At 40.7% G+C, this 13,435-nt stretch overlaps 1 protein-coding gene across 1 annotated transcript; it reads left to right on the top strand.

The window, feature by feature from the left end:
* Positions 1–209: 209 nt before the first annotated feature.
* Positions 210–13,129, top strand: Nubp1 (NUBP iron-sulfur cluster assembly factor 1). The gene is made up of 9 exons (XM_074091574.1): positions 210–411; positions 480–560; positions 1,926–2,086; positions 5,996–6,097; positions 7,985–8,075; positions 9,446–9,517; positions 11,269–11,462; positions 11,826–12,012; positions 12,805–13,129. Exons 1-9 carry the CDS (start codon positions 381–383, stop codon positions 12,837–12,839), a joined length of 954 nt encoding a protein of 317 aa, XP_073947675.1. The 5' UTR covers positions 210–380; the 3' UTR covers positions 12,840–13,129.
* Positions 13,130–13,435: the final 306 nt, after the last annotated feature.

Raw genomic sequence — 13,435 nt, 5'->3', positions numbered from 1 at the left:
ATGTAATACTGTTATAATACAATACAAAATTTGGCATTTGATGATAATATATGTTCTCACCTAAAAGGTTCTAATTTTGTTTTTAATTTCGTTAATTTTATAAATACAATTTCAAACCATTCGAAGTTTCGAACAAATAAAAGTCATTGCATTAACAAAACGCACTACACACTACCAACCTAACAGAATCACTTGATCAGCTGTCAACGTCACTGTCAGTGTCATTCGCGAACATCACTCGCTCGCTGCGTCTGTTCGTCGCTTAGTTCCATTCTATCCATTTCATTATTAATTTGTGTTTGTTTTATCACTATCATACCACATACATATCGATTATATATTTGTGACCGGTGTCCATGTCGTAACGTAAACATTCAATTATGAGCAGCGTCCCGGATAATGCGCCTCAACGTGAGTGCAATCTTGTATAATTTCGTAACTCATTTATTTTTATGCTAAACAATGATGTTTGGTTTTAGATTGCCCCGGTACAGGCAGCGAGGATGCGGGAAAAGCCTCGGCATGCGCCGGATGTCCGAACCAAAACCTCTGCGCCACAGGTAAGTACATAAACCTTGAGTTATTGTCGTCTTCGAATTTCAATAACAATCATGCCAAATAGAAAACACTTCGCCCCGCCAGTACATTTCACAACAGGCGAGTTACTAAAAGCTCAACCGGCTCATAAATAAAGCTCTTAGTAAAAGGCATAATCTAATCAGACAATCTCTTAAAACCACTTTACTATAATAATCAGTAAACAATGGTGGCCTAGTGGTTTGACCTATCGCCTCTCAAGCAGAGGGTCGTGGGTTCGAATCCCGGCTCGCACCTCTGAGTTTTTCGAAATTCATGTGCGGAATTACATTTGAAATTTACCACGAGCTTTGCGGTGAAGGAAAACATCGTGAGGAACCTGCACAAACCTGCGAAGCGATTCAATGGTGTGTGCGAATTCCCAATCCGCACTGGGCCCGCGTGGGAACTATGGCCCAAGCCCTCTTGTTCTGAGAGGAGGCCTGTGCCCAGCAGTGGGACGTATATAGGCTGGAATGATGATGAACAACTTGCAACACAAAACCATACCATCTCGAGCCTCCAGGATGACTTGCTCTTTAATACCAAACAAACCAAAACATTTGTTATAATTTTAATGTCATTGTTTTCAATTAAGCATATTTGATTGAGTTCTAGACAGTTCTAGTACCTAGTACTGTCAGGCGTCATTATGTATAACTACCAATCCACCCTGGGTTTGCATGGGTGTTAATAAAAAAAAGAGAAATAAAAATTAAGGTAATCAATATTATGATTTTCTCTTTCTTTACCCCCTTTCCCCAAATGCCCAACCTAAGCAAGAGAGAGTCTTCAGCTACAAATCAAATGAATCAAATAGCCCACATCATTTTTATAATTTTAAGCATGTCTACATAAGTATTTTATGAGCAGCATTTATGATACTGGAATGGTAATGGAAATGGTGGAGGTATTACAACAGTTGCGAGTTGCCTTCATATTCATTATCCACTGCTGAGCACAAACCTGTCTGAATGAGAGTGACATATTTCCGACCTACGGGACCAGTGCTAATTGGGAATTACACACATCATTTAACAGCTTCACTCTGTGCAGGTCACTTTTACGGAGAAGCTCATGATAGCTTTCAAGATGCAAGCCTGAGAATCAACACCAACTGTCCTCTCTCTATGAGGCTATAGGCCAAACCACTTGGCTATCTCTATGAATTTTGGCATTTTAGATTTACTTTTATAGCGACGACTTGGTTAAGATCGCGGGATCGCGGTGGATGCGGAAAGCACAAGACCGGTCTGAGTGGAGAGCCTTGGGGGAGGCCTATGTCCAGCAGTGGACGTCTTTCGGCTGACATGATGATGATGATGAGATTTACTTTTATACTTTGTCAGGTGCTGCGGCAGGGCCTGACCCCGCAATAGAGATAATCAAGGAGCGCCTCTCTAAAGTGAAGCACAAGATCCTGATTCTCTCCGGGAAGGGTGGTGTGGGGAAGAGCACTGTTACTTCCCTGCTGGGGCACGGGCTGGCGGCTCGGCATCCTGATATTAATGTGAGTTTATTTCATAAATATGTATGTTCTATTTCTTTAGTCCTCTCTTTAGCCTAAACGGCTAGACGGTTCTTAGATAACATATGAGAAACTAGCTTTTGCCCGCGACTTCGTCCGCGTGTACTTTAATTATCAGGGCATATGTTTTCATTCTTCTTCTTCTTTGTCGTGTTCTTCATTCCTGAAGGTCGTGCCCGTCTTGAAAAGCCTTTACGGAGACGTTGACGAACTGCTTCCACACCACTCTGTCCTCGGCCTGTATCAGCGCTGCAGGCAAAGTGAGCCCCGTGATCGCCTTAATTTGATCCGACCATCGGGTTAGTGACCGTCCTCTGGGCCTTTTTCCCTCTATTTTGCCTAGCACTATCAGTTTCTCGAGGTTGTCTGGCTCCCTTCGAGCGATATGGCCAAAATAGCCGAGTACTCGCTGGTAGCAGGTCGTGGACAATCTGGTTCTGACATTCAGCTGGTCGAGAATGGATTTGTTGGTTCTCTTTGCTGTCCACGGTATGCGTAGCATCCTTCTCCAACACCACATCTCAAACGCTTCGATCTTTTTCCGGTCAGCCGCACGAATAGACCACGATTCAGAGCCATACAGAAAGATCGAGAAGACCAGAGATTGCACAATCCCCCATTTTACCCCTTTAAAAGTAATTTTATCCATTTCACCTACACAGATAATTTTTAATTCTAATCAAAAACTTGTATACCTATTTTCATACTTCTAAGTCCAGAAATGAGAAAATTTCCATACAAACTTTACCCCCCCATTTTACCCCTTTAGGGGGGAATTTTATCCATTTCATCTAAATACATAATTTTTTATTGTAATCGAAAACTTATACACCTATTTGCATACTTCTAAGTCCAGAAATGAGAAAATTACATATAAACTTCACCCCCTATTTCACCCCCTTAGAGGATGAATTTCTAAAAATCCTTTCTTAGTGCTCATTTACATCATAAAAAGAACCCCTGTACCAAATTTCAAGTTTCTAGGCCCAGCGGTTTGGGCTGTGCGTTGATCTATAAGTCAGTCAGTCAGTCAGTCAGTTTCTTCTTTTATATATATAGATTAGTTTTAAAAAAATATTGCCCTGTTGATTAGAGGACAATTTTGCCAGTGCCTATCAAAATCAAAGTCAAAATATCTTTATTCAATTTAGGCTAAAAAAAGCACTTGTGAATGTCAAAAAACAATCTACCACCGGTTCGGAAAAACCTCTGGGAAGATGGCCCAGCTAGCAAGTAGATTTTGCCATTCTATGGCAAAAAATTCACAAAAATTACTTCATAGCCTTTTTTATACTATGGCGCTGTCAGGGTGTTGTAACTTAATGCTAAAAAGTTTCTAATAAGTAATAACTATAGAGGCTTATTGTATTAATAAACATGGCACCATTAATCAATTCCACTGATAGCATGATCTATGAACTGTTTCACTTATTATACAACATGCCCTTGAACTATATGGGTATATTTTGCTGGTTCTTTATCAATTATTATTCTTATACAGCACACACAGTCTTATCATAATTATGGTTTAATTTAACATTGCAAAATACGACTGCAGCTTCTGAAATAAAAACCGGCCAAGAGCGTGTCGTACACGCCCAGGATAGGGTTCCGTAGCCATTACGAAAAAATCAAATAATATTTTGTATTGTGTACTGAATCTTCCAAGTTTAGGTATATTTTATACCTTAGGCTGTTATTTACTCTTAAACTACTAATAATTCTCAAATAATCTTAGCCGCTATAATTTTCCTTGTAAATTTGATATATTTACCACCATTCTGAATTTTTTCAAATTTTTCCACCCAACAGTTTAGATATTAGAGGGGGGGGGGGATTCAATTTCAATGAAAATTTGCAATATTTGCAAAGTTGAATATTTCGCAAACAGATCACTGAATAGAAAAATTGTCTTAGCAACCCCCCAATGGTTTTAAAAGACCTATCCCACGATACCCCACAATATAGGGTTAGTCGAGTAGAAATACGATGGCTAAATATTATTTACTGCATCTGTAATTTCACACATGCATTTCGAAAAATTAGTTTGAACCCAAGGTCCTCTGCTTGAGAGGCCTCAGGTCGGCCATTCTCATTTTATCGTGCACCTGTCTAATTACCATACCGTTTTTTTCGTCAGGCAAAAGCGACACGTCACTGAAACTGAGTGCACATCTAGTAAAAGGATGGCTGGCTACATTTATCTGTGCACTCAAGTCTAATTACCGTGTCACTAGTGCGGGAAAAAAGCGGTACGGTAATTAGACAGGTGCACAATAAAATGAGAATGGCCGAGGGCAAACCATCAACATGACTTACTTTCAATTATTGACAGATTGATTATCTTGAATAGTCACCATTATTTGTGGTAGTAAAGTAACAAACAAATTGACTGGAGTCAATCAGAGGAAACCTCATCAATTGGTACCTATCACCCTGACAATCAACCCTTTTATGGGTTCTTTTTACTTACGAAATCATTTTTGTAACCCTTGTATGTAGTACACTTAAACTTTGTTTAGCATACAGTCGCCGTCATAAAATGCGGAGCTGTTTAGCTGCTTTAAAATATCCGAACATACGCGATTAATAAAGCGATCGTGGTCAGATGTTTGTGAGCATCTATGTCTAGATCGCGACTATCTCGACTGTACGTCAATTGCAAAGATATCGACACGGCCTAAGTTACAAAAATACGTGTATGTACACGACTTTATGCACTTAACATTAAGGTCGTGTATGCATATTTTTGTAACTTCGGCCGTGTCGATATATTTACACTTGACTGTACGTAAAAGAGTTCAAAAGTTTAATATAGGTAATACACATTTTGTCTATGTTCTTTCCCTCTTTCTGCTCAGCTCCGCTCGCTGGCTGTACCTTGTGCAAATTTATTCTTAACTAGCTTTTGCCCGCGGCTCCGCTCGCGTGGTATTCGGTTATCGCGCGCTGTTCCCTCGGGAACTGTGCATTTTTCCGGGATAAAAAGTAGCCTATGTCACTCTCGGGCCCATAAACTATCTCTATGCCAAAAATCACGTCGATCCGTCACTCCGTTACGGCTTGAAAGACGGACAAACACACAAACACACTTTCGCATTTATAATATTAGTATATAGTATATACTCGTATATGGATTACATACCTCAATAAAGCGGTAATTTCTCAAATTTATTTTATACACAAAAATACCCATGTATAATAAAAACTATCCTAAAGTAAGTTTGTAAATCTACTTAATAATTGAAACGAATTACCCTGTTATATCTCGATCTTCGCTCATAAGCGTTCCCAAATTCCATAACTGGCACTCAATCTCTGCTGCGTTTGTTTGAAAGCACGTCTATTGATCCTGAGGACAGGCTGGCAAAGAATTCGCAACGAGCGGCCTTCGGCTGGGGCCGGCGCCGCCTGGCACGGGGATATAGGTCAGGCATGCTGCAAGGCTTTTGTAGCAAGGTTCATTTAGTACTAGCACTAGTGCTTACCTGCGGCTTTACGCGCTATTATATCCAGCAGTTGAATTGAAATTCTGGGATTTTATATTAAATTTCCGTAGAATCCCCCGAAAATTATATCTTGGATTTTTTTGTAGTTATGACTTGTCTGTCTTACTCGATTCCGGCTTAACATCTATTAAGACGTAAGTAGTAAGACAAACGCAAAAGTTTAAAAAGTGACGCGTAAAAGTGCCCATTGCGGCCTACTTACTGAATAAATGATTTGAATTTGAAAACGTAAAGGGTACATAGGTGGGCAAGTCATCTACCAAATATAGGAAAATGGCCTTAGTATCTAATTTGGATTATTCTGATTTTTTGGAAAATGTATACCCGCACCCGTATTTCGTGTTATTAGTTGTGCGTCACGGCCACTGTCTGTTGGGCACAGGTGGGCATCCTGGACGCGGACATCTGCGGGCCGAGCCAGCCGCGCGTGCTGGGCGTGCGCGGCGAGCAGGTCCACAACTCGGGCTCCGGCTGGTCGCCCGTGGTGAGACACCCTTCACCCCCCCCCTTCATCATCAATCAACATTCATCATAACCTGGGGCCTATCCTGTATAGGTTTTATACAGGTTGGCTCATTTAGATCGGTCAGTATGGGAAAGTCTGAAACTATATGGCATACGAAGATCTGTTCTTAGGAACCATGTCATCGATTTTAATAACAAGGAAAACTGCATTCATAGATTTTAAAAAAACTTGTACTCAGCACGGGAATCGAACCCGGTTGTTTTGAAAATAAAACTAATGTACATTTTTAAAGAATATGAAACACAATGCATTTTATTCATTCTAGATATCGTGTTTCATAGTAACATTTATTGCTTATGACATAATAGTGTATACTATCGGTATCCAAATAGAAATAAATAATGTAAGTTTTTTTTTTTTTTTTTTTTTAATTTATTTATATAAACAAGTGGTACAAGTGAGTGGAAAATTACGAGCCACTATTGAAAACCCCTTAGGGGTTTATGTAATAGCTGGCGAGTCATCGCGTTTCAATCCGCGTACAAACTTAAGCTACTTATAGGTATATACATAAGATCAAACCTGGTTATCACAGGCCAGGTAGTATTTTTTTAAAGTTCGTTTACACCGTTTGGAGTCCGTGGCAGCACTTAGAACATCACTTAAAAAATATTTGGAAGGGTATTCAGTATTTTCGGGATCAGATAACAGTTCGTTCGCCTTCCATAGATATTATTCGTATTAGGCAAATTAAATGCTGGCAAATACTCCAATCGGCGCAGTTTACTTGGACGAAATTTATGCTCCAAGGTGTTTATCACTTCTCAAAACAACCGGGTTCGATTCCGCGCGCTGAGTAAAAGTTTTTTTTAATCTATGAATGCAGTTTTTCTATCAATAAGAATAGTTTTTTAAATCGATGACATGCGTCCTCTTCTTATAGTTTCAGACTTTCCCATACTGACCGATCTAAATGAGCCACCCTGTATATATTTAGCCTGTTACCTGCGACACCATCAGCGTATTTTTTTTAACGCTATCCCGCGGGAACTATGCCATTTTCTGGAATAAAAACTATCCTACGCCCTTACCCGGGGCTCAAACTATCTGTATACCGAGTTTCATCTAAATCGGTTCAGTGGATATGATGTGATGAGGTAACAAACAGACAGACTTACAAACTTTCGCATTTAGATTATTAGTGGGAATATTTTTTGTAAAAAAAAATAAGTATACTGTTTTATTCCTCTTTTCTTCTTTATTCATTACTAGCTTTTGCCCGCGGCTCCGGCGCGTGGAATTCGGTTATCGCGCGCTGTTCCCTCGGGAACTGTGCATTTTTCCGGGATAAAAAGTAGCCTATGTCACCCTCTGGCCCATAAACTATCTCTATGCCAAAAATCACGTCGTTCCGTCGGGTCTATATTGACTGGTAGAAAATTGTTAGTCATTATTGTAATTTTTGACATAACTCTTTTTTTTCTGAAACCATTTATTTTTCAGAATTGTTATAAAACGAACCTAACCTAGAGAGTAACCTGTAGAGTTCTACAGGATGACCATTCAAAAAATTATGAAAAAGTGGTTTCAGCGGGAAAAAAATTATGACTAACATTACATTATGACTTATAAGATTATGGCAGTCGAAAGGATCCCCGTTCCGTCGCTCCGTTTCGACGTGAAAGACGGGCAAACACACACACTTTCGGATTTACAATAAACCCCCTTGCAAAAAAATAGGGCACCTATGGTTTTTTTTTTCAGATTTTTAGGCATTGAAGCTTAGAAAGTAAGCTTTCATGCACATAAAATACAAAAACCATAGGTGCCCGTTTTTTTTGCAAGGGGGTTTATTAGTATGGATTTCGTTAGTTGAGTGTGAGCGGTGTGTCGTGTTGTTTCCAGTACGTGTCGGACAACCTGTCGCTGATGTCGATCGGGTTCCTGCTGGGCAGCCCCGACGACGCCGTCATCTGGCGCGGGCCCAAGAAGAACGGTATGCCGCCTTCACCGCACTTACAGGTGCACTACACTTGCAGGTGGTACCTTGTGCAAGGTCCGCCCGGATTGCTACCACCATCTTGCTCGCTAATCCTGTCGTGAAGCAGCAGTGCTTGCACTGTTGTGTTTCGGCGTGGAGAGTAAGACAGCCGGTGAAATTACTGGCACTTGAGGTATCCCAGCTTAGACCTCTAGGCAATAACCCTGGTGTTGCAGATGATTATGGGCGGTGGTGATTTCTTACCATCAGGAGACCCACTTGCTCGTTTGCCATCCAGTCGAATAAAAAAAAACTTAATAATGGCTCAAACAACTTTTTGGTGTTCGTTGTTCTGTCCCGTAACTCAGGTCAGGGTCAGGAGACTTTGTTAGAAAAATGATTGCAATGTATACTATTAGCAGACTTAGGAGATGAGCCATGAAGGAAATGCCTTAAAACTGTAACAACACCTAACTTTTAGTGGATTTGGACCCCATAAAATCATACTTTTAATACACTACTTACTTACCTTACTTAAAGTACAATTCAATAGAATCTGTCAATTTTCTACATATTTAAGACACCCTATCGTGGGCACACTTGATTATATATGTCCCTGTTGTTGCAATTATCATCTAAAAGGAATCAAAAAAGAATAATAGTCACATCACAAAGCCTTAGGCAGCCCGGTGTTTATATTAGTAGGCTGGAAGTGTCTACAGGATTGTCAGATTCTATTGAATTGGAGTTTACTTACTTTTAATATACCCAGCTACACTAAAAATTTGAGTGACCCATTTAACAAAAGTATAAGTAATAGGGAATATTACTGAAGTTTTCTCCCGTCAGAGTGCAGCACTAACACAAAACCGTAAACAGGTTTTTGAGTATCTTAAATGCCATTCCAATATTTTTTTTTGAAATATAGCTCTATCGTTGTAAACTATCATGTTATTTTGTTACTAATAAATATATCATGATTTCTATAGGTACTAATACTCTTTGGTCATGATCTGTCATGGCGACAAAATATAAAGAGAGAGAGAGAGAGAGAGAGATTTATTTACACATATTCGATACACAGAAAAAACATCAAATTGGGGCCCACTCAGCATAATGTTGTAATGCTGTTTATCAGTGGGGTGGGACCCATAAAGAGAACTGACGCTGTCCTGGGTTTGCGCTAGTGTCGCCCCCTGCGCAGAGCTTTGCCTAACATGCCCTATTTGTTGATATTACTTATGTGTTTTTATATGTCAGGTTAGTGCGTTAATTGTAAATATCATATTTATGTTGTTTCATAGTTTTGTAATTAATTACTAAGGTTGTGCCTACATTTACATCTTAGTTTCTAATTGGAATTAAATGTAATGTTTATCTATCAGGTATGATCAAACAGTTCCTGAGCGAGGTGGACTGGGGAGACCTGGATTACTTGCTGATTGACACTCCACCAGGTAAAGTTATCAATAGAAATAGGTAATATATAGGTGGAGTCATTTACGATGGCGCGTGCAGTGGTTCTTATTACAATGTCATTAGTCTAATTTTGTCAAAATCACGCGTCTTCGTGGATGGCACTAGGTATAAGCTAAAAAGCGTTTATTTTCTTACAACATCATAACACACGAGATGTGATCTCTACGGGATCCTTACTTTTCACCGTAGTTTTTTTTTCAAATCATTAATTTCCCAATTGTCTCATATGGACGCACAACTTTTTTCAGAAACTAAACTACAGGGCTAACGCTTAACTGAGTTTGTTCAGACTCATTTTTGGTTGCAAATCCCTTGTGCGTTTTACTTGAAGCGATCTGTTTAATTAACACGTATTGACGACTGCAACGCTGACGCCCGAGCCCGACTGAAGTAATTTATTAGTTATAAGTTAAGTTATGAGTTACTAAAGATGAGCCTCATCATGTCAGCCGAAAGACGTCCACTGCTGGACATAGGCCTCCCTCAAAGCTCTCCACTCAGACCGGTCTTGTGCTTTCCACATCCACCGCGATCCCGCGATCTTAACCAAGTCGCGCCATCTTGTTGGAGGCCTACCGACAGCTCGTCTCCCGGTCCGCGGACGTCATTCGAGAACCTTCTGACCCCATCGGCCATCAGTCCTGCGAGCAATGTGCCCGGCCACTGCCACTTAAGTTTCGCAATTCTTCGGGCCTGAACAGACTCAATTAAGCGTTAGGCCTGTAGTCTGGACATATTTCAGGACTATCTTTGAGGTTTTGAACACTCCATGTTATCATGTCAGCCTCATGGGTGCTCGCTTCCCTATACAAGGGACAGATCAAAGAAGTAAATGGAAATTGCTTTGCCAGATGTCGGCTCTGAGAGCCAAAAGTTGACCCGGCCATTGTGCATACCTAAACCCCTAAGAACTCTTCTCAAGTCTGAGGTCCGAACACATTCCAACAACAAATGGGAAGCACTGATGTAGTTCCAGTTACAGTAAAAATAAAATTGTCCATATAAAACAGTTGGAAAATGTATTGTTAATTGGCATTGATCACTTTTTTACTATGTGGCCTAATTCCAAAACCATTTCGAGGAATAGGTTTATTAAATCATTTTATAACATTTTTGTAAAAAAATACCAATTGATCGTGTGTATATTTGCAAAATAACGTTTGACCTTTGTTTGACTTTCATCGTAAATAAACGTTATACATATAACTAAACCGCCTAATTCTAACACAGCCAGGTGACAGAAGACACTACGTTGTCGTGCTGGGCAACGAAACGTAGTTTTTAACGCCATGGCAATTATGCTTAGGTATAATTCCAGTAACTTCTAAATAGGGTAAAAAAATTAAAACGCAACTAAAACCAAAATCCTTCAAATAGGTGTCTTAAATTCGCCTGAAGCGCGAAGCTGTGGTGGCCTAGTGGTTTGACCTATCGCCTCTCAAGCAGAAAATCGTGGGTTCAAACCCCGGCTCGCACCTCTGAGTTTTTCGTGATTCGTGTGCGAAATTACATTTGAAATTTACCACGAGCTTTACGGCGAAGGAAAACATCGTGAGGAAACCTGCGAAGCAATTCAACGGTTTATGTGAAGTTCCCAATCCGCACGGGCCCGCGTGGGAACTACCAAGCCCTCTCATTGTGAGAGGAGGCGTGGCATGATGATTTTCGCCGAAAAATTTGATAATCGATCGCTACTATAATCATACTACTGTATTTAATACTCGTTCAGGCACGTCCGACGAGCACCTGTCAGCGGTCCAGTACCTGTCCGGCGCGGGTCTGTCGGGCGCCGTGGTGGTCACCACTCCTCAGGAGACAGCGCTGCTGGACGTGCGCAAGGAGCTCCAGTTCTGTCGCAAGCTGGGCGCGCGCGTGCTGGGAGTTGTGGAGAATATGTCGCTGTTCGTGTGCCCTAACTGCAAGGTGGGTTTATTATATAAGAGGTGGCAAACGAGCATGCGGGTCACCAGATGGGAAGCTAGCACCGCCGCCCATGGACATCTGCTAACACGAGTTTTACAGGTGCGTTGCCGGCCCTTTGAGAGACTGATAGGCTTGTTTTTTAAAGATCCCTAAGCTGACTTACGCAATTTTCCGGGCTAAAAACCATCCTGTGTCCTTCCCCGGGAGTCAAACTATTTGTATACTGAATTTCATCGGTTCAGCGTTTAGACGTGATGAGGTAATTAAAACAAACACTTACAAACTTTCGCATTAGTGAGATTTTGGTACTAAGCTAAGCTACAACTAGAATTAAATGTCATGCCGTGATATATATTTTTCCAGACGCGCAGCGAAATCTTCCCGGCGACGACGGGCGGCGCGGCCCAGATGTGCCTGGACCTGGACGTCCCACTGCTGGGCAAGCTGCCACTAGACCCCATCCTAGCGCGCTGCTGCGACGACGGCCGCGACTTCCTACAGGAGCTGCCGCAGTCACCCGCCGTCATACAGCTCACGCAGATCATAGGCAGTGAGTGTGGCATAGAGTTAAGGTAGACACATTACTACCACGCGACGCCACGTGACCTTCCAACACTCGATGCGATCCCTGCCCACGTGATGCTACCACACGCTTCTGTCATAGCAGAAACACATACTGAGACGCGTCTAATGGCGCGTGACGTCGGGTGTTAAGTAGAAACACATCTCCCTACAACACACAAATCTAGATTGACTGGATTTTCCGCGTGGTAGTGCGTGTTATCACGTGGCGTGTTTCATATCAGCAGCAGGCCATAATAAATTTTATGGGTTTGATTAGTACTGACACGCGTCGGATGGCATGGCGTCGCGTTTTAGTAGTTTGTTTCTACCTTTACAGTGGAAGAGTTGAAAGAAATAAAACTGGAATGTAATAGTTTCGAGAAAAGTGACTAGTCTAGACTTTAATTTCTATTTTAACAGCGTCAGCGTAGATTTTCTCATTTTCTTCCTAGTTGTACATTCCTGATTCCTGGGGTGGTCGTGGTCATTAATAATATTGCAGGTTGATTGCGGCTTTTGCGGATTCTCCATCTCTCTCTATTCGTGGCATTGCGCGTGGCATTTTGTAGAAGATTTAATGGAGTCTGTCCATCTTGAGGGGGGTGAGGTATTCTCACACACAACAGTAGGAATTAAGCGCCCCTTCTTCCTATCTTCGTAGTTATATGCGGATCCTTTACATAAAAAAGTTATCTATTATAGAATTCGCCAACCCAAAAGACAATTTGTCTTCTCGTTTGCCAGCCTTTCATAATAAAATAAATGTTTTTTTTTTCAGAGCTTGTGGCAACCTGCGAAGAAAAATCTAGTTAGACAAGTGATGCCTTAATGTTAATTGTTATACATGACTGTTTATTTTAATGTTTATAATTTTATTATTTACTTAACTTGCCTAGTTAAGCACACAAACTATTAACCCGTCACGCGTCCAAGACTACATTAGACTACTGATAGACTACTGGTTGTCTCTAGGACATTTCCCGCACAAAAAAGTTAGGGACTAATGTAGTCTCTTGGACGCGTGACGGGTAAAGCAGTACTTATAGTGATCAGAAATAATCAGAATGTATTTTGTTGATTAAATAAATGTTTATGAAATGAAATTACGAGTTTTTTTTGTAACGCGTGAATTATACTCTCATTTAGAATAACAATAAATTATTAACAAGCAAAATACTAATGTGAATACTGTAGCGCCCCTTTCTTTTTCAACAAAAGTGAAAGCTGAAAGTATTATTTCCCCAATTTTATGTTACTAGTTTAACATGAAGGGATGGTTTGCTTGCAGTGAATGTAAATGTGATTTTAACACTTGATCCTTTTTTTTAAATTTACAACCCCAAGGAAATGCACAGAAATATTCTCAACTGAATGTGCAAGAATCCAAGTCACACATGACAAGCAGGAAA

The sequence above is a fragment of the Choristoneura fumiferana genome, chromosome 8 (assembly GCF_025370935.1).
Source record: "Choristoneura fumiferana chromosome 8, NRCan_CFum_1, whole genome shotgun sequence".
Lineage (NCBI taxonomy): Eukaryota > Metazoa > Arthropoda > Insecta > Lepidoptera > Tortricidae > Choristoneura > Choristoneura fumiferana.
This window is presented reverse-complemented; position numbering and strand designations above follow the sequence as displayed.